Source organism: Chiroxiphia lanceolata, chromosome 2 (assembly GCF_009829145.1).
Source record: "Chiroxiphia lanceolata isolate bChiLan1 chromosome 2, bChiLan1.pri, whole genome shotgun sequence".
Lineage (NCBI taxonomy): Eukaryota > Metazoa > Chordata > Aves > Passeriformes > Pipridae > Chiroxiphia > Chiroxiphia lanceolata.
Window position 1 is genome coordinate 40,290,070 of NC_045638.1, and position 15,433 is coordinate 40,305,502.

The 15,433-nt window shown below is 41.7% G+C and overlaps 1 protein-coding gene across 1 annotated transcript in view; it reads right to left on the reverse strand.

Moving 5' to 3' along the window:
* Nucleotides 1-14,967, reverse strand: part of PCCA (propionyl-CoA carboxylase subunit alpha) — a 277,386-nt gene extending 262,419 nt beyond the window's left edge. The window contains exons 1-4 of the mRNA XM_032677799.1: nucleotides 14,903-14,967; nucleotides 7,603-7,680; nucleotides 3,783-3,830; nucleotides 3,618-3,686 (exon numbers count right to left, since the gene is read on the reverse strand). Of these exons, the coding sequence (XP_032533690.1) occupies nucleotides 3,618-3,686; nucleotides 3,783-3,830; nucleotides 7,603-7,680; nucleotides 14,903-14,959 (252 nt within the window). The 5' untranslated portion in view covers nucleotides 14,960-14,967. The remainder of the gene's footprint in view (nucleotides 1-3,617; nucleotides 3,687-3,782; nucleotides 3,831-7,602; nucleotides 7,681-14,902) is intronic.
* Between the last annotated feature and the right edge of the window lie 466 nt (nucleotides 14,968-15,433).

The window sequence follows — 15,433 nt, forward strand, 5'->3', positions numbered from 1 at the left end:
CTATTAATGATAAGTATGTCAAAATTAATATTGCTCTAACAGCATATTCAAAACATTTGCCCTGGTGCTCTACAGAAACTAAGTCTAAAGACCAAGAGAAAGCCGTTTCATGGAAAGTTGATATGTATTTCAGCTATTCCCACCACCTCTATTCAGTACCATAAACTCCACAAGGATTTCAGATCATTTTAAAATTTTTATAAAATGAAAGAAATGTTGAATATTCAACCAAAGAAAACACACCAAAATGAAGCTCTAGGATAAGATTACTCACTAGCGAGTCTTACACTACCTGCATTCAAAGACGATTATTTTAAGACTGTATACCATTCCTATCCAAACACCAGTGAAAATGCCTGCTTGAGTCATTTATGCATATCACTGGATAGGGAATAAATTAGAAGCTATTACTAAAGATATCACTGAATTGCTAGAAACCTTGGGACAGTTTTCTTTCTCCCCTTAAATATTTAGTGAACGCACTGAAGGAATTCTGCCTCACTTCAATTTCAGTTCTGTTTTCAACCAATATGACAGAAAGCCAGAGAGATGGAACAGACAGACTGGATTGCCCTCTTTTACAGTTATTTTTGTAACAATGAATTCATATTAAGAGTATCAGGCTACCCATTTCTCAGCAAGTAGCTATAGAGATGATGTAATCTATATAGCTACAGGTAATGTAATAAGGGGCCATTACTACATCTCAAAGGTTGCTCCACATTCTAAACAGAAAATTTATCTACTCCAATTAGTGCTATTTCTAAACACATTAATAAAAAAATTATTTTTGTAAACCATCCCTACCTGCTTTAGTCACCTAAAACCACATGCCACTGGATGGACAACTAGTTCAACTGCATGCCTTGCCATTTATTTCTGCCTTTGGTTCAATGACCATCATCATCAGGGTAGCTGCCTATCATATTTGATGTCTTTGCAATACAAGTCATGAAGGAGTGAGAGATGCTCTGTCAAGCAGAAAATCAAAAGAATATTAACAACTCTTGCAGCATCCCACTGCTAAACAAGCTCCTTGAGGACAGAGGTTCCTTTGGCAGGTTGCATCAACTCCCAGGTTTGATTTCAGAGCGTTTGGGATTTCACTATGACTGGTACAACCGAGAAGGCAGCTGTTGATGGATCCTGAACACAATTATGGGCAACTACGGTTGGATACTTTATGGTAAGCAACGGAGTCAAAGAATTCGGCCTCTGGGCTCATCTATCAAGATCATCCAAACTGGCAATCACACACATCACTGCAACGGGCCACGCCATTCCCACAATGAATAACTGGAGGTATCCAAGTCATTAAGACAGGCAACATCAGCTAAACTATTTCCAGTGCAAGCACACAAGGTAGTGATTAAAGGATGTATGGTAGACATAAACAATGTGTATAATTAGACCAAAAAACTAGCTTAGACTTAATACCACTTCCTTATTTTAAACATACAGAAGAGTATTTCAAGTAGCCTGCCTCTCATTTTCTTTAAATACTTGGAGCTTCAATGCACACAGCTACTGCTTAACCTTGCACAGATCAGTTTGATCAGTCTATAAGTAGGGATCTAAAGAGCTAGGCAAACACTGTCACCCTTACAGCATTTGTTAGTCTCGTCTCTTGTTCGTGAACTCAGAATGTCAGCATCCCATTTAACACACTTAATGTTATCTTTATGAACTGCCATAAGTATATTAATGCATTTCTGAGATACCAGCTTGGATTTCCTTTCTCTCATGAACTATTACAAATTAAAGATCCTATCTGTCTTTTAAAGCTAAGACAGCACTGTAGATCGAAGCAACACAGACACATTTTCAAATTCCTCTTTGTAATGCACTATTTGTACTCCCTTCCCTAAGGTCATGAGTTATACTTTTCATGTCATTCTTACTCCTTCATTATGTTCTTCAATCTTTGTTTTTATTTACTGCTTTCAGATTTTTTTCATAGTCTCCAGATTGTAGAGTCCACACAATAAATAGACACGCTGGAGAGAAGACCAATTCATTTTGTCAAGTCTATTATAGACTGGTGAAAGAACATGTTTTCTTTTTTTAAACAGCTTTTTAAGTCTATTTTCAGGATGAATTCACACCAGTGAACAAGGCTATGCAGTGCTGCTAAACAGTCAATCCATTTATCCTAACAGCAGATATCATATATATAAGACGGAATTCAAATATCCATCAGCATGCTTCAGTTTTACTAGAGGAATCATAGGTCATACACAGTACTTTGTATTCATATTCATATAACCCTTGGTTTCCAAAAGAAATAGAATTTATCATGATGTCTGACATCTCCCCATTAAGAATTTCATTTCAGTCCTTTGAGCCCTCGCAGGCTACTGCACTTTACCAGTTACGGCTACCAGTTGAAATCCAGACCAAGTATACTTTCCATTCATCTCAAACAAAAGAATTACTTGGCATAAAAATCCTTAAGTAGAGCATTCCATAAAGTCCCATTTCAGTCCCTTGCTCTATCTACAGCCTATTCATATGAACTGAGTTGGTCATGTAGTATTAGAACCACAAAGGAACTCTGACAAAAACACTGTCAAAGTCCAAAACTCCCAACAGTTCTCACCTTTGACTTAACTCTGAAAACACCTGACTTCTAACTACTTTCAGATTTCATCAACCATGCTTCAGTTTTTCCAAAGTTGAGTAACTCAACATCTATATTCACAAGTCCTGTCCTGCATACAATACACATTTTTTTCCCTGATATCTTGTCTGAGTGACTTCTTTTATTAAATCATAACAGGGTTTTCACTCCCTTTCAGATTTCAACAAACTATCCTGGGACCTGGGATTATCCCTAGCCATTTCTCCTGTAGCAGCTCTACTGTAGTAGAGTGTGTTCTCTCTAGTCAACAAGGACGTTCTCTCTAGTCAACAAGTATGACTACACTTGCTGTTATATCACAAAAGAAATTATCCCCTTATTCTTGTCATGAATTACTTCAATTATTTCTAAAATAGAGACTACAAGGACCTGAAAATGGACAAGTAGCTAGACAAGTACCTTACTTGTCCGGAAAGTCATTTTACCACCTTCCTGCCATGCTGCTGAATATTCAAGGCACCTCAATATCCAAATCAAATGGAACAGCTCCAGTAGGCCTGTTCAGCACACCTGGTGGGAGAGGGTATTTCTCTGGGAAGGGGGAAGCAATGAAATGGATTTACCAGGCACAGGAAAAATTTATACTAAGCTCTACACCATCTCCTAAGATCCACTTTTCATTGCCTTCTTTGTGTACATTAGCAAAACATAACTTAAGTGTCACTGCCACTCACACTAGGTGCACATATCTGTGTGCACATGTATCTAGAGCTTAATCCGCACAAAGAGGAAGGTAACATTTACACAAACAAAACATAGAAGAGTTCACAGAAAAGATATGCTAAATACTTGTCTAATTCTCCCTCCAACTTGGTACTCCACTCCGTTCAAGCACATAGAGGAAAAGGACAGACAGAAAGATACTTGAGAATTGCCAATATGCTTACCACAACAATCAACAAACCTGTATAACAGCTGCAAGTCTTGCAGAATTACAAAGAACCCCATTTACCACTTGAATTCAAGTAGTACTTACAGCGTTGGCATCAACATCACTGTGTATGGCAACTGTTTTAATCCCCATCTTCTTACATGTTTTTATGACCTACCATATAAGAAGAGACAATTATCAATATTTAAAATACCAATAATGTAAGAATTAACTACAAAAAAAGAAAAAATTAAAAGACTACATACTTACTCGGCATGCAATCTCTCCTCTGTTGGCAATAAGGAGTTTTTCAAAAGTCTGAAGGGAAAAGAACAATAAGAATCTTGAGATATGAACAGAACACAAGTTTTTCTCCCTCCAGAAACATGTATTCTTTTCTCCTCCACTTCCACTAAAACCATGGTTTATCCACGAGCTTGTAATTCTGAGATCACCTACTTTTAAAAGAGTTCTACTGATTTAACAGTGATGATATAACAAACAGTATGCTTTACTAGATCTACCTAGCACACACACAAGTTCAGAAGAAAAACATTTTGACTATTCACACCAGCATTCTTTGGCTCTCCTTACCAGGCACTGTGCAGAAACTAGAACCCTACAGCAGCAGCTCTTGGAACCAGTCAAGTCCAGGGAAGAGGTGCAAGCAGGTATGCTGCCTGGTATCAGCACAGGTACATACCGGCAGTATGCAGACACAGTGCTGACAGGTATGGTGGTCACTGCCCCTAAGCAGTACAGATGACCTGGAATACAATACCCATTTGTTATGGGAGAACTTTAAAAGACATTCCAATAATAAGGAAGAGAGCCTTCTCTCTACCTAGGGCATGGTGGGTGGTAAAAGACCAACACTTCCATGCTGTCCAGGCACTCCTGCTGAGTTATACCAGCTAGCCCCTACCCATATCTGAGCCTCAGGTGAGGAACCTGGTAAAATCCTTCATTGCCATCATGACACTGTGTGGTGGGGAAAAAAAGTGGTTTTTCCCTCTGGAGTTAAAAAAAATGGTAACCCCCGAGGGGGTGGTGTCTCTCTAGGTGTTAACCCAATCAGCGCTTCTGCAAAACTAAAACATATCACACCAAACCGGAAAAGAAGGGTGATGTTGTAGTTGAAGATGAGAGTGGCCATGTTCTGAAGCCACCAAGAGAAGGGGCAGGAGCCCTGTTGGGGTCTAGGCCCCCCCAAGCCCCTGGCTGGGGGACTACAAGAACTTGGAACAGTGTTAAACTGGGTCGAGTTCCGTAGCTAAGAGCTGGAGGAGTTTCTCCTCTGTGAGCAGCAGCAGGAGATACTGAAAAGCGGCGGCAGAGCAGCAGCAAACAGAGAACAGTGGTGGAAAACCAAGAGATAAGAAGAGAGAGAGAGAGAGAGAGAGAGAACTAAGCTCTACAGACAGGGTTTTGGGGTAAGAACTTAATCAAGAAACCCCCAAAACCCCTTTTGAGACACATCCCAGGGAGGAGGGATGGTGGACTCCCATTTGAGGGGAGTCTTGGAATGCAGCAGTACCGGCGAGAGGAGCTAAGAAGCTCAGACGTCCTGGAGCTGGACTGGGACAGCCAGAAGGAATGCAGGGGAAGTGGTCTGCCCTCCCCCCCACCACCCCGCTGCTGCTGCTGCCAGGCTGGTAGCTTGAGACAGAGCACAGGAGCTCTGGTAGAACTCTTGAGACAAAGGCTTTCAACTGAAAGCTGCTTCAAACTCCAGGCAAAACCTTCCCATTAAGAGTGGTGCAAGAGCATAACTGCTCAGCATAAAAATCTCATTGCTGGGAGTAAAAATTATTCTCGTCACAGGCCTTGCTACTAAATACACAGGTGCAGTTTGATACTGAACCTGCTTTGTTGTAAATACAGACTGCCACTGAAAGGGACAGTCCTGCTTTACGCACTTATCCCCACTGCTTTCCATGCACCAGACCCACCAGGGATCCAGCTCCAGGACAGGGCACCAGTTTAACACAGTAACCGAACTGTCTTACTCTGTTTCCCATGCTCTAAATAAAAACAGGACAGGGAACCAGCAGGATCTCTCCCTTTCAGGGGCAACCTGCAATCATACCACATCAGGTTGATCCAACTATACCCTAAGACATTCGACAGCTATTCTCCCCCCTCTACACCAAACAGCTGGTTTTCATATGGACTTGGGGGGAAGGAATTATTGCCGCTGCAACAATTAAACTGTTTGTTAGCCTCACAGTCATAAGTTAATTTGGGGAGGGGAAGACAGGTGTTAGAGGAGAGGAAGGAACACCACAAAACTCCAACAGGAAGTGCTACTGACAAACTAGAATACATACTGTTTGTTCCCTTATTCCAAACAGACAAACTCAAGGTGCCCTTGACCAAATTTACTTTTTCAAAGTCAGGGCTGAGCTGACATCACATGACCAGTTTAAAAATACTACCACATGATAACACCATAAAGAAATTAAGTGACAAGAAACCCTTCAGGTAAGAGCTGCCCATCAAGCTTATACAGCAAATTCAGTCCGATCTGCTGAATAACACTGCCTGGGACACAGGTACACCACACTCAAAAGATGATCTTAAACGCTCTTAAGCAAGCTCAATTAATTATCAGAGGTACAAATACTTTAATAACACCACAGGAGCCAGCAATTTGTTTGGAGAGGTTTTTTTAGCTGGAGATCTGATCTAAAAAAGATACCAGTTGTTCCTGAATGTAAATTTCAACATTCTAGGTACCTAAAGATTTTTAGGCATACAGACTTGAGGGGGAATTAAAAAAATAAAATACTTCCAAATACTTGGCATTGAAAAGTTTAATGAATCGAATACTCCATTCAACTTACTTCTTGGTATGTGAAAGTTGTTTTATTAATCAGCTGTGGTCACAGTACAAGACAAGACTTTCAGTATCAAGATGTTAAGAATATTTGACATTCATTTTAATTTTCCAATTCTACAATAAAGACACTGAGAGACTGGTCTCTCGCTCCTGCTGTTAGAGGCTAGTCTCAAGTCCAGCACAATGAGAAAAAATTAAAAACCACACACTGCTTTGAAGTAACATTTTTTAATATCATTTCCACTGATTAGCTTGAAAAGGTTTCACATGAAAGTCTCATCATTACAAAAACATTAGAAGGGGTAGTGAATGAAAAATGCAGAAAAGAGCTTAAACCATCTGTAGTAGCCACTGGTTGAAACAACAGCTCCTATTTGAGAGAAACCAAATACCCAATTACATTATCTAAACATAACTATGCATTTAGAAAAGGAAGGAGACCTGATTAAGCAAGGACTTTAAAGAAAAAAAAAATTTTCTGAAGAAATCTGTAAAGCCATACTGTTTTTCCCTGTTTCCTAGTACTATCTTACTCATGGTTAATTGCTTCTACACTTGTATATAAAGGGCTTCTACACCAGTAGAATATCAGTCCTGAATTGCTATCATCTCTGCCCTTGAATACTAGCATACCTTCAGTCACATTATTTTTCCTAGTGCATTACTTCGTAGGCCATGCCAAGACAATCTTCTATAAGGAAAGTTTTTCTTGGCTCATAACTGTAAATTGAGATTGCTACTGCACAAGACCCAAGATGAGGATTTGCTATTCTCTGCAGGCCTTAAGGGCCCATCTTTATCCAAGCTCTGAAGTTCCCACCCTCACGCCAGATCATCTAACAATCGTGCTGCCACTATTACATACTTCTGTTTCCACAAAAAGCTTTTGGCTAGTCTAGCTCCCAGATGTTTTAACAGGCCCATTACCACCCACAACTATGCAAAACATTAACAGTTGTTTCATAATAACAACATGTTCAGGCGAGTATGCAACTTTTCCAAGCTCACAATCACTTATTCAACCTTTTGGTATACACTTGAAGTAGTATCCAATCTTGACAAGCATCCTGCAAAAGTAACTTCCCTTTTGGCTTAAAAAAAGGGAAGAAAAACATGCTATTAAACCAGTGACGGGTTATACCAGGAGAACTACCAGTGTTAGTAGCAGCACCAGGGAGAGGATAGCTTAAACCAACTGCCAGCAGTACAGTAAAATGTCAAAGAGAAAACATGCACCATATTACTTACCTTTTCGTTTGGATCATACACAGACGAATACAGTTTATGTGAAGTTATAAGGCACCATCTTGAACACAGCGTTTCACACTACAGAAGAAAGAGGGAGTTAAACCATTTTCTCCCGTTACCGTAGGCCATTAAAAACATTTCACACACTGACATCCTGAGGAAACTTCCATATCCCTTTCACTCTCTCATCAAGTGGATGAAAGCTCATACAGAACTGCCCTTCCCCAAGCACACACCCACAAACAGTAACCAGAAACAATTCAGAAAATCTAGATATGAAGTCATTAGCTTAGGTATAAGCAGAGTCACATTTGATCAGCCACTTGGAATCAAAAAGACTGCAAAATCCTTAACACTAAATATTGTCTAGCAGGAAGCATGAAACAGTAGTGACTGGCAACTGCCAGAACTCAGAATCTGTCAATTCTGTCTGAAAGAACTGCTTTCAAGAGCTGCAGAAATCTAAGCAGTAGAAAGTAAAGGCTCTCCTGCGAGAAGGTTCTCCTGTATTTTTGGGGAAAACGATATGAATATGGACTACATTAGAAGACCAAAAAATAAGGAACCGTATGTTCGTAAAAAGAGCTTAATTAGAGAATTCACTTGCACCTTCCGCAAGGGTAGTGAACTTAAGATAACTGAAAAATTGTTAAAATTTTAAGTTTCCTGAAAGCTTATACTGATCTGGAAGTAACAGTGGCTGGCAGTAACTGGAATGAGAACACTCCCTACACAGCCCTCTGGCCTGATCAAGTTTGAAAATAATTCTCATGCTGCATCACAGAAAGCAGAAAATAGCCCAGGATTGAGAAGGCCATCACATTTGTAATGCAGCTGATATTATAATCTTATAAAGGACAAAAAATATTTCAATAAAAGTACTGTAATACAGAACTAAAGGAAGCCTTAAAGCATACCATCTCATGCCATCTCCAACCAAACCTCATGAGCAGAAAGCTACTATAGTTTCACAAACCATTTAGATGCCATTCACTAGTGGCAGACATTGCGTACATTGTTCCCAGATAATCCAGCTGTGCTTAATTCTTCCAGAATGATTCATTTATATTAATTATTCTGAAACTAGAAAAAGTCAATTGAAAGCAACTGTTCCACCCTGTTTCACATGCTGGGCTCTTTCCCCTTCACTTTTTTTGTTTCACTAGGGGTTTTTTGCTTCTTACATTTTTCTCACTTTACTCCTCAAAAATAAAATCCAGAACAAACTGAAATGCGAATCATTTGATATACTAGAATCAAAACAAGCAGAGGTTGGGTTCTTTGGGGGTTTTTTGTTTGTTTTTTGCAGGGATATATTACTCTTATCTGAGGATGTGACAGTACAAGCCTTTTCAGGCATTAAAGGGATGCAGTTAAGGACAGAACTCTGGCAGTTGCAAACACACCTACCAGTTGGTCCTTATTGCAAGTTTACAGAGCGACTAACATCTTCAGTGATTGTATTCTGCTCTAGATACTGTCAGAGGGAAGAGGAAGGATAGCTACAGCAGTAGCAGCAGAGTACACTCTCCTGCTCCAGAGTACACAGAGTCAAGCAGATTGAGTTCCTCTTCTCTGAAACACTATTGACAGAAGTGCTTGAGGGACAGCAAATAGTCTACAGAAGGTCACACAGGACACACACGAAAAGTCTCCACCGAGTTAATATTATTCACTGGAGAAAGTGCTTGTTAAGGGTCAGTGAGGCTAATCTAAATACTTGCAGTTAGCAGGGGAAAAGGGAACAACCAAGCAAGGGAGAAAAAGCTTCTGAACTCTCTTGTAAACACCTTTTATACAAAACTGGTTTTGAATGCTTATGAGAAACCAGAAACACAGATGGAGACTGGAAGAAAAGGCTGTGATGGGAAAAATCAGTTAGCATTAAGTTGTAGAATCTTAGCCATCTTGAAAATAGCCTTGTTCAAACTTTTTATACAGAAACAGTAAAGTCACCAAGCAATTAAAAAAAATGGAAAAACTTTAAAAAACACTCAACTCTGTTTTTACACTACAGAATTGGACGGATTTCACATAAAAATCTTGTAATAGCCTAAGCTAATTACGTACCTACGTTTAAAAATTTAGCTGCCTCCTCTCACATGCACACACACAAACCACGTAAAAAAACAGGTTCAGCTCTGAATCGGATACATGTGGGGTAAACTTCCTAAAACAAATCAAGCATATTGCTCAACTCAGATGGGAAGTTCCAACTCTAATTCACAGCTTTGGAAAGAAGAGGTTCTGTATGTATCCGTACCAATATACACTAAGGTTTAAGAGCTTGCTTAATCTAGAATCCACTTCAAGAAAAGTCTCTTTAGAGGTCTGCTCCCAGACACTATGAGCCATTGAATAATTACTTAAAAATAAACAAGCATATTGTAAATAATGCACGTCTAAGGCCACAAAGGAACACTGCTAAATTGCCATCTCCAAATCCACAGCTATTCAGGTGTCATCACCTACTCCATTTTCCAAAGTTCCCGCCATAGGTAGGTTCATTAAAAGCTGAAACCCCCAAAGAACTCTCAAACCACCAACCCAGCAAAACCAATCTAACTCTCAACCTACATCCTTAATTGGCTGCCTCCACAAAACCACACATGCCCTAGGTATCATACCCTACTTGGAAATTTCCTCAGAATGCTGCAAAGAGAGCTCAGCTTGATCTAGTGACTTTTTTGTGTCCTGCAAAACTAGGAGAGGGCAGTAGAGTCATCAGGTATAACCTATTTTTGTCATGACTTGTTACTTCAATTTGATAAAACTTCTGACTCCTGAAAGCCCAAGAATGCAGACTATTCATTTATGAGAGCTCAGCTCTGGACTTCTGCATTTGGCTTGGAGTTTCCCACCTATAACGAATCTTCAGAAAATGATGTTAGCACTGTATTTTAGAAAAGCATCTTGCTTTATCTATTAATGGTGCAATAGCCAAACTGAGCTGAAACCTGAACAGCTGTAACAGTTATAGAATAACTTCATATAAAAAAATTCAAACTACACAGTAACTTGTAGAACAGTATGCCCATTGCACACTGCCACTTTGAGACCTCACAGAGAACCTGCCTCCCCTCAGGGACCCAGTGCAGCCCTAGGAAACCTCTTCAGGTGGTTTAAGGACACAGCATACAACAGCAAAATAGATAATTAACTTGTTTTTCAGATATGGTTTACCCGTGTGTTTTTAAAGGTTTACATGCCCTCATTGAGGAAGGAAATTTCCTCGCCATACTGGTCAGCTTGTAAATAACTCATTGATACTGAGCTTTACAGGCAGAAAAAGGTCTCAGTGTTGAAACAGAGGTACAGAATTCCAGATTTCAGGCAGGAAAAGCATCATATATAAACATTTGCTCTAAGAAGTCTAGTATGGGAAGGAATGTGTATTTTAGAATTACTAGAAAATACAGTAAGCAATACCCAACAGTAGCAGCCAAACTAGCACACCTATTTTCACTAGACTTAAATTCTACTTTCTTCAATTAAGATTTTTGCCCCTACATTTTCAGAGATTCAGGTTTCAGATACTATGAGAATAACCCCCTTATCTTCGTGGTGTATCTACTCATAGCCATCAGTTTTCATGAGCAGTTATAAACATGAAGACAATGGGGGTTTTTTCACATTTTGATTATACAGCAAATGTTCCCAAATCTTTTTTATTTCAACTCATTTGACATCATAATTCCCTGTCTATGGAACTCTACTGATAGAGTATGTATAAAGCACATAGGAAGCAGGCACCTTCAGGTGACTTCAAGACTTTTAATTCATAAGGCAGAAAACGCAGCTTCCTAGTACAATATTGTACGAATCTTGTAAATGGTAAAGCAAACATAACGCTTCTGTTCTCTTTCTCTAAGGAAGCGCTTTCCTTTCCTTTGTACTCCCAGAGTCCCAGCACTTGTAACTGTAAGCAGATCCCCCTGAAGCCAACTGCAAACACAGATGTAGGTTCTGTAAAGCACACTGCACTACACATAAGAGTTCTTTCCCTCTGACCAGGTTTGAGAAACACTCGTAATTCTGAGAACAGAAAATCTGGTTTTCGTATTTGCCACCACAGCACACCAACTACAAACAAGGAAACACTCATCCATCTAAGGCTGTTTTTTTAAGGTCAGTCATTCCTATGCCCATGCAGCTTCTCCTCTGTGTCAGTCCCTGAAGTTCATATAGTCACACAGCGAACCAGACATGGGAATACAACCACCTGAGAAGATATTCAAAAGGAGTGTGGAAAAATATGTTCTCAGGCAGACTTTAGTCCAGCTTATCCAAGATATTTACACAGCAGTGCTGGCACAAGCTGGAGGGAGACAGGAGCTCAAAAGGAGCAGCCTGTGTTCAAGACCTAGCAGCTGCAGAAAGTTGGAACAGTTTCTCATGCAGCAGCTTAAACAGCTCCAGGAAGGCTGGCTAGCACCTGTGAAACAGATCATGGCAATGTAACAATCAATGCAAGTTTGGGGCAGGCAAAATAACAAAATAATTACAGCACAAAGTGTTTCAGAACAAGAGTGCCGTTTTTGACTCAGTGTAGACTTTAATGATCTCAACTTTTTGTCCTTTCAGAATTAAACTTTTGCTCATAGTACATGGCACGGCATGCTTTCCCTACAAATTCCAAAAAGCTACTCCTGGAAGCAGGAAGAAAACTAGAAATCTCTACCTGCATTATACTTTGATAGTGTTCGTCAGTACTAAAATCTGTAGTTTACATACTAGAAACAATCACTAAACTCCAGAAGTCTGTGGCTACATTCGTCTCCCCAGACTGGTGATCATGTGAACTCCCTTCCCTAATGACAAATGATACCAATCTTGCATCCCATCAGCCTGATGCTTCTGTTCTCAAACAACGGAGAAAATTCTCCCCTGGAATAACAACATGCTAAAAACAAGATCAGAAGAGAGTAAGGAGCTCCTACTATACAGATAACTTCCATGACTTAAAAATGCTGGGTGCACAGATGGCAGAGAAACTTTCCATACATTTAGTTCAGTGATTAGAAAACTGATCTATGCTGATGAAATCTATATCAGCAGTTTACCCTTGAATTCATGAAGTATTTATCACTTTGTTCTACACTATTTTAAACCTTTTGAGTCTGACAGCTCTCTCAAAAGAGTTTCACAACTGAAATATCAAAAGCCATCTCTCATCCTCATTCTGTAACTACAGACTTATTTCAACATCAGATTTTCTCCCAGCTCCAGAAGTGCAAAGCACTCAAAATGAAATTTTGGTTATATTCTAAACAGAACCAGTTCTGCATAAAACCTAAACAGAAGTGATAGGCACTAAATCAGAAACACTGCAAAGAATCAAATCCACAGCTCAGTGGTTTTTTGCATCCTTTTCCTGTGGTCCTTTATCGATTCCCACATGAAAGTAGCAAAGGAAATTAAGGATACCTCATTAGCTACTAGCCTTTGCAAAAATTTTAAGAGCTCCTAGCACACTAAAGTTTGAAGACATCAATTATATTTTTTGTCTGTCACTAAAACATCAGAAAATCTACGAAAGCTATTTCCATGCAAATTTGTTTTATTAGATGTTTCCCAATATACTGTTGTCTTGATGCTGACTTTCATACACAGATATTAAAGGTTAGAAATCACTTCAGTTACATAAATCACAACACTACTAGGCAGCTAAAAAACCACTTTATTTCACAAAGGTGCCATTAATGTAACATTTCCATTCTGCTTACACTGGTGCAGCCAGACCACGCCCTTGAGATGCCACATAGAAGGAGACAAAGTAGGCCTTTTTCAGGGAGGCTCCAAAGGACTGACACCAAAGTCTTAGGACTACTTTTTAGTAGGAACAGCAGAAGCGTTCCACATCTATATATACACACACTTAAGGCTACCAAAAATAAAGTCTTCAAATAGGACAAGCCCTCTGTTAATTTCAAGTCATCATCTCCAATTAAACAACTTTTTTGCTTTTCAGGAAAACAAGTTTACTTATGTATATTTCCTAAGGAAAAATACCTGCATAAAGCACGTGCTATTTTCCTCTTTAATCCCTTCTCAAAATGCCCTGCCCACATAAACCACCTCTTTTACATGATCCCTAAAGACATGTGATGAGTTCTTTACAGTACTGCTAGGAAGAAACATTTCTAGACAGAAACCCATCCTACACCACACCCCCAGGGGTACACTGGGGAAAACATTTTCTGCAAGTCACTCCTTTCTTCTCCACTGGAACCTGCAGACGTCCACATAAATTTTCCTTTTCAGGAAAAAAAAAAAAATAATTCTTCCTATTGTAAACAATTAGAGATATTTTGCACTACTCTTCCCATAATGAAACTAGTTGTAGTGTCATTCAACTGTTACACAACACTGTGTGTTAATGCTGCTTGTTCTTATCTAAAATAACCTAATACAATCTGTAGAAGTAACAGATGAAAATAAAGCAAGTGCCTCAGCGAAAGCACCTTAAGTATCTGGGGTAAATGGGTGGGTGAGGAGAGAAGAGACAACAGTTCCATGAAGCTTTCTCTATTAGCCAAGATTTTCCAACTAAGAATAGCATAAAACTACCCTCTACCCCAGAGCGTTGATAAGCTCTCGTTTAACAGAGGGAGAGGGCAGAAGGAAACTGAAATCACAGAATGACAGGATCAACCGGGTTGCAAAAGATGCCCGAGATCATCGAGTCCAACCTGTGCCCGAACATCACCATGAACTAGACCATGACACTGAGTGCCACGTCCAGTCTTTTCTTAAAGACCTCCAGGGACGGTGACTCCACCACCCTGAAGCACCAAAAACCTGCGCAGCAGCATAAAATTAATTAAAAAAAAAATAAAAATAACTAAACCGCCATGGTCTCCTGGCAACACGCCGATTGTTTACACCAAGGAACGACCTCTCGGATGCTGGCAGCCCTCAGGCACAGAAAGCAGAAGGCAGCTCTTACAGCTGCCCGGCACCGCCGCCCCCCAGCCGGCCCCCGCAGGCTCCCCCGCCCGCTCCCCACCGCCCACCCGGGGCCAGAGGGGCAACACCCCCCACGCACCCCCCGGCACCGCCGCGGCCGCAAGGCCCCGGACGCAGAGCTCCCCTCACCCAGCCGGAGGTTCCCGCCCGTCACACGGGGACGCTCCTCGGAGGGGGCTGACATCCAACTTCCCTCTTCCCCCCCGCACACAGGGAACAGCCCCCGCCCGGCGAGCCCATTCGACTCCATCCACGGGGACCCTCCGCCGCCCCGGAGCGCGGCCCCGCAGCTCAGTGCCCGCTCCCAGGCCGGCCCCTCGGCGCCGCTCACCCCCGGCCGCCCCCGCCGGCCGCCCCAGCGCAGCAGCACCGCCGCCGCCGCCGCCATGTCCGCGCGCGGCCGCCGCTGCCCGGCCGCCCTTTCACCCGCGCCGGCGCCGCCGGGGCCGCGCCGCGCGCAGCCAATCCCGGCGCGCGCCCCGCCTGCCCGGGGCGGGGAGGGGCGCGAGGGGCCCGCCGCATGTGCCCCTCCTCGGGGCTGCGCTTGCGCGCGCCCGTGCCCCCGCCCCCCCCGCGCGCGAGCTGAGCCCGTGCGCGCGCGGGGTGAGGGGCTGCCCCGGGGCGGCACCGAGCACCGAGCGTCCACGTGGAACCACGGAATATCCTGGGTTGGAAGGGACACAGCTGCTCGTGAATTTCATTCAGTGATGCTTGAACAAATAAATCACGGCAACCTTAACCCTTCCCTGAGTTGGAAGGGACCCACTGGGATCATCCAAGTCCAACTCCTGGCTCTTCTGAAGACGTCCCCAAGAATCATACCATGCACCTGAGAGCGTTGTCCAAACACTTCTTGAACTCT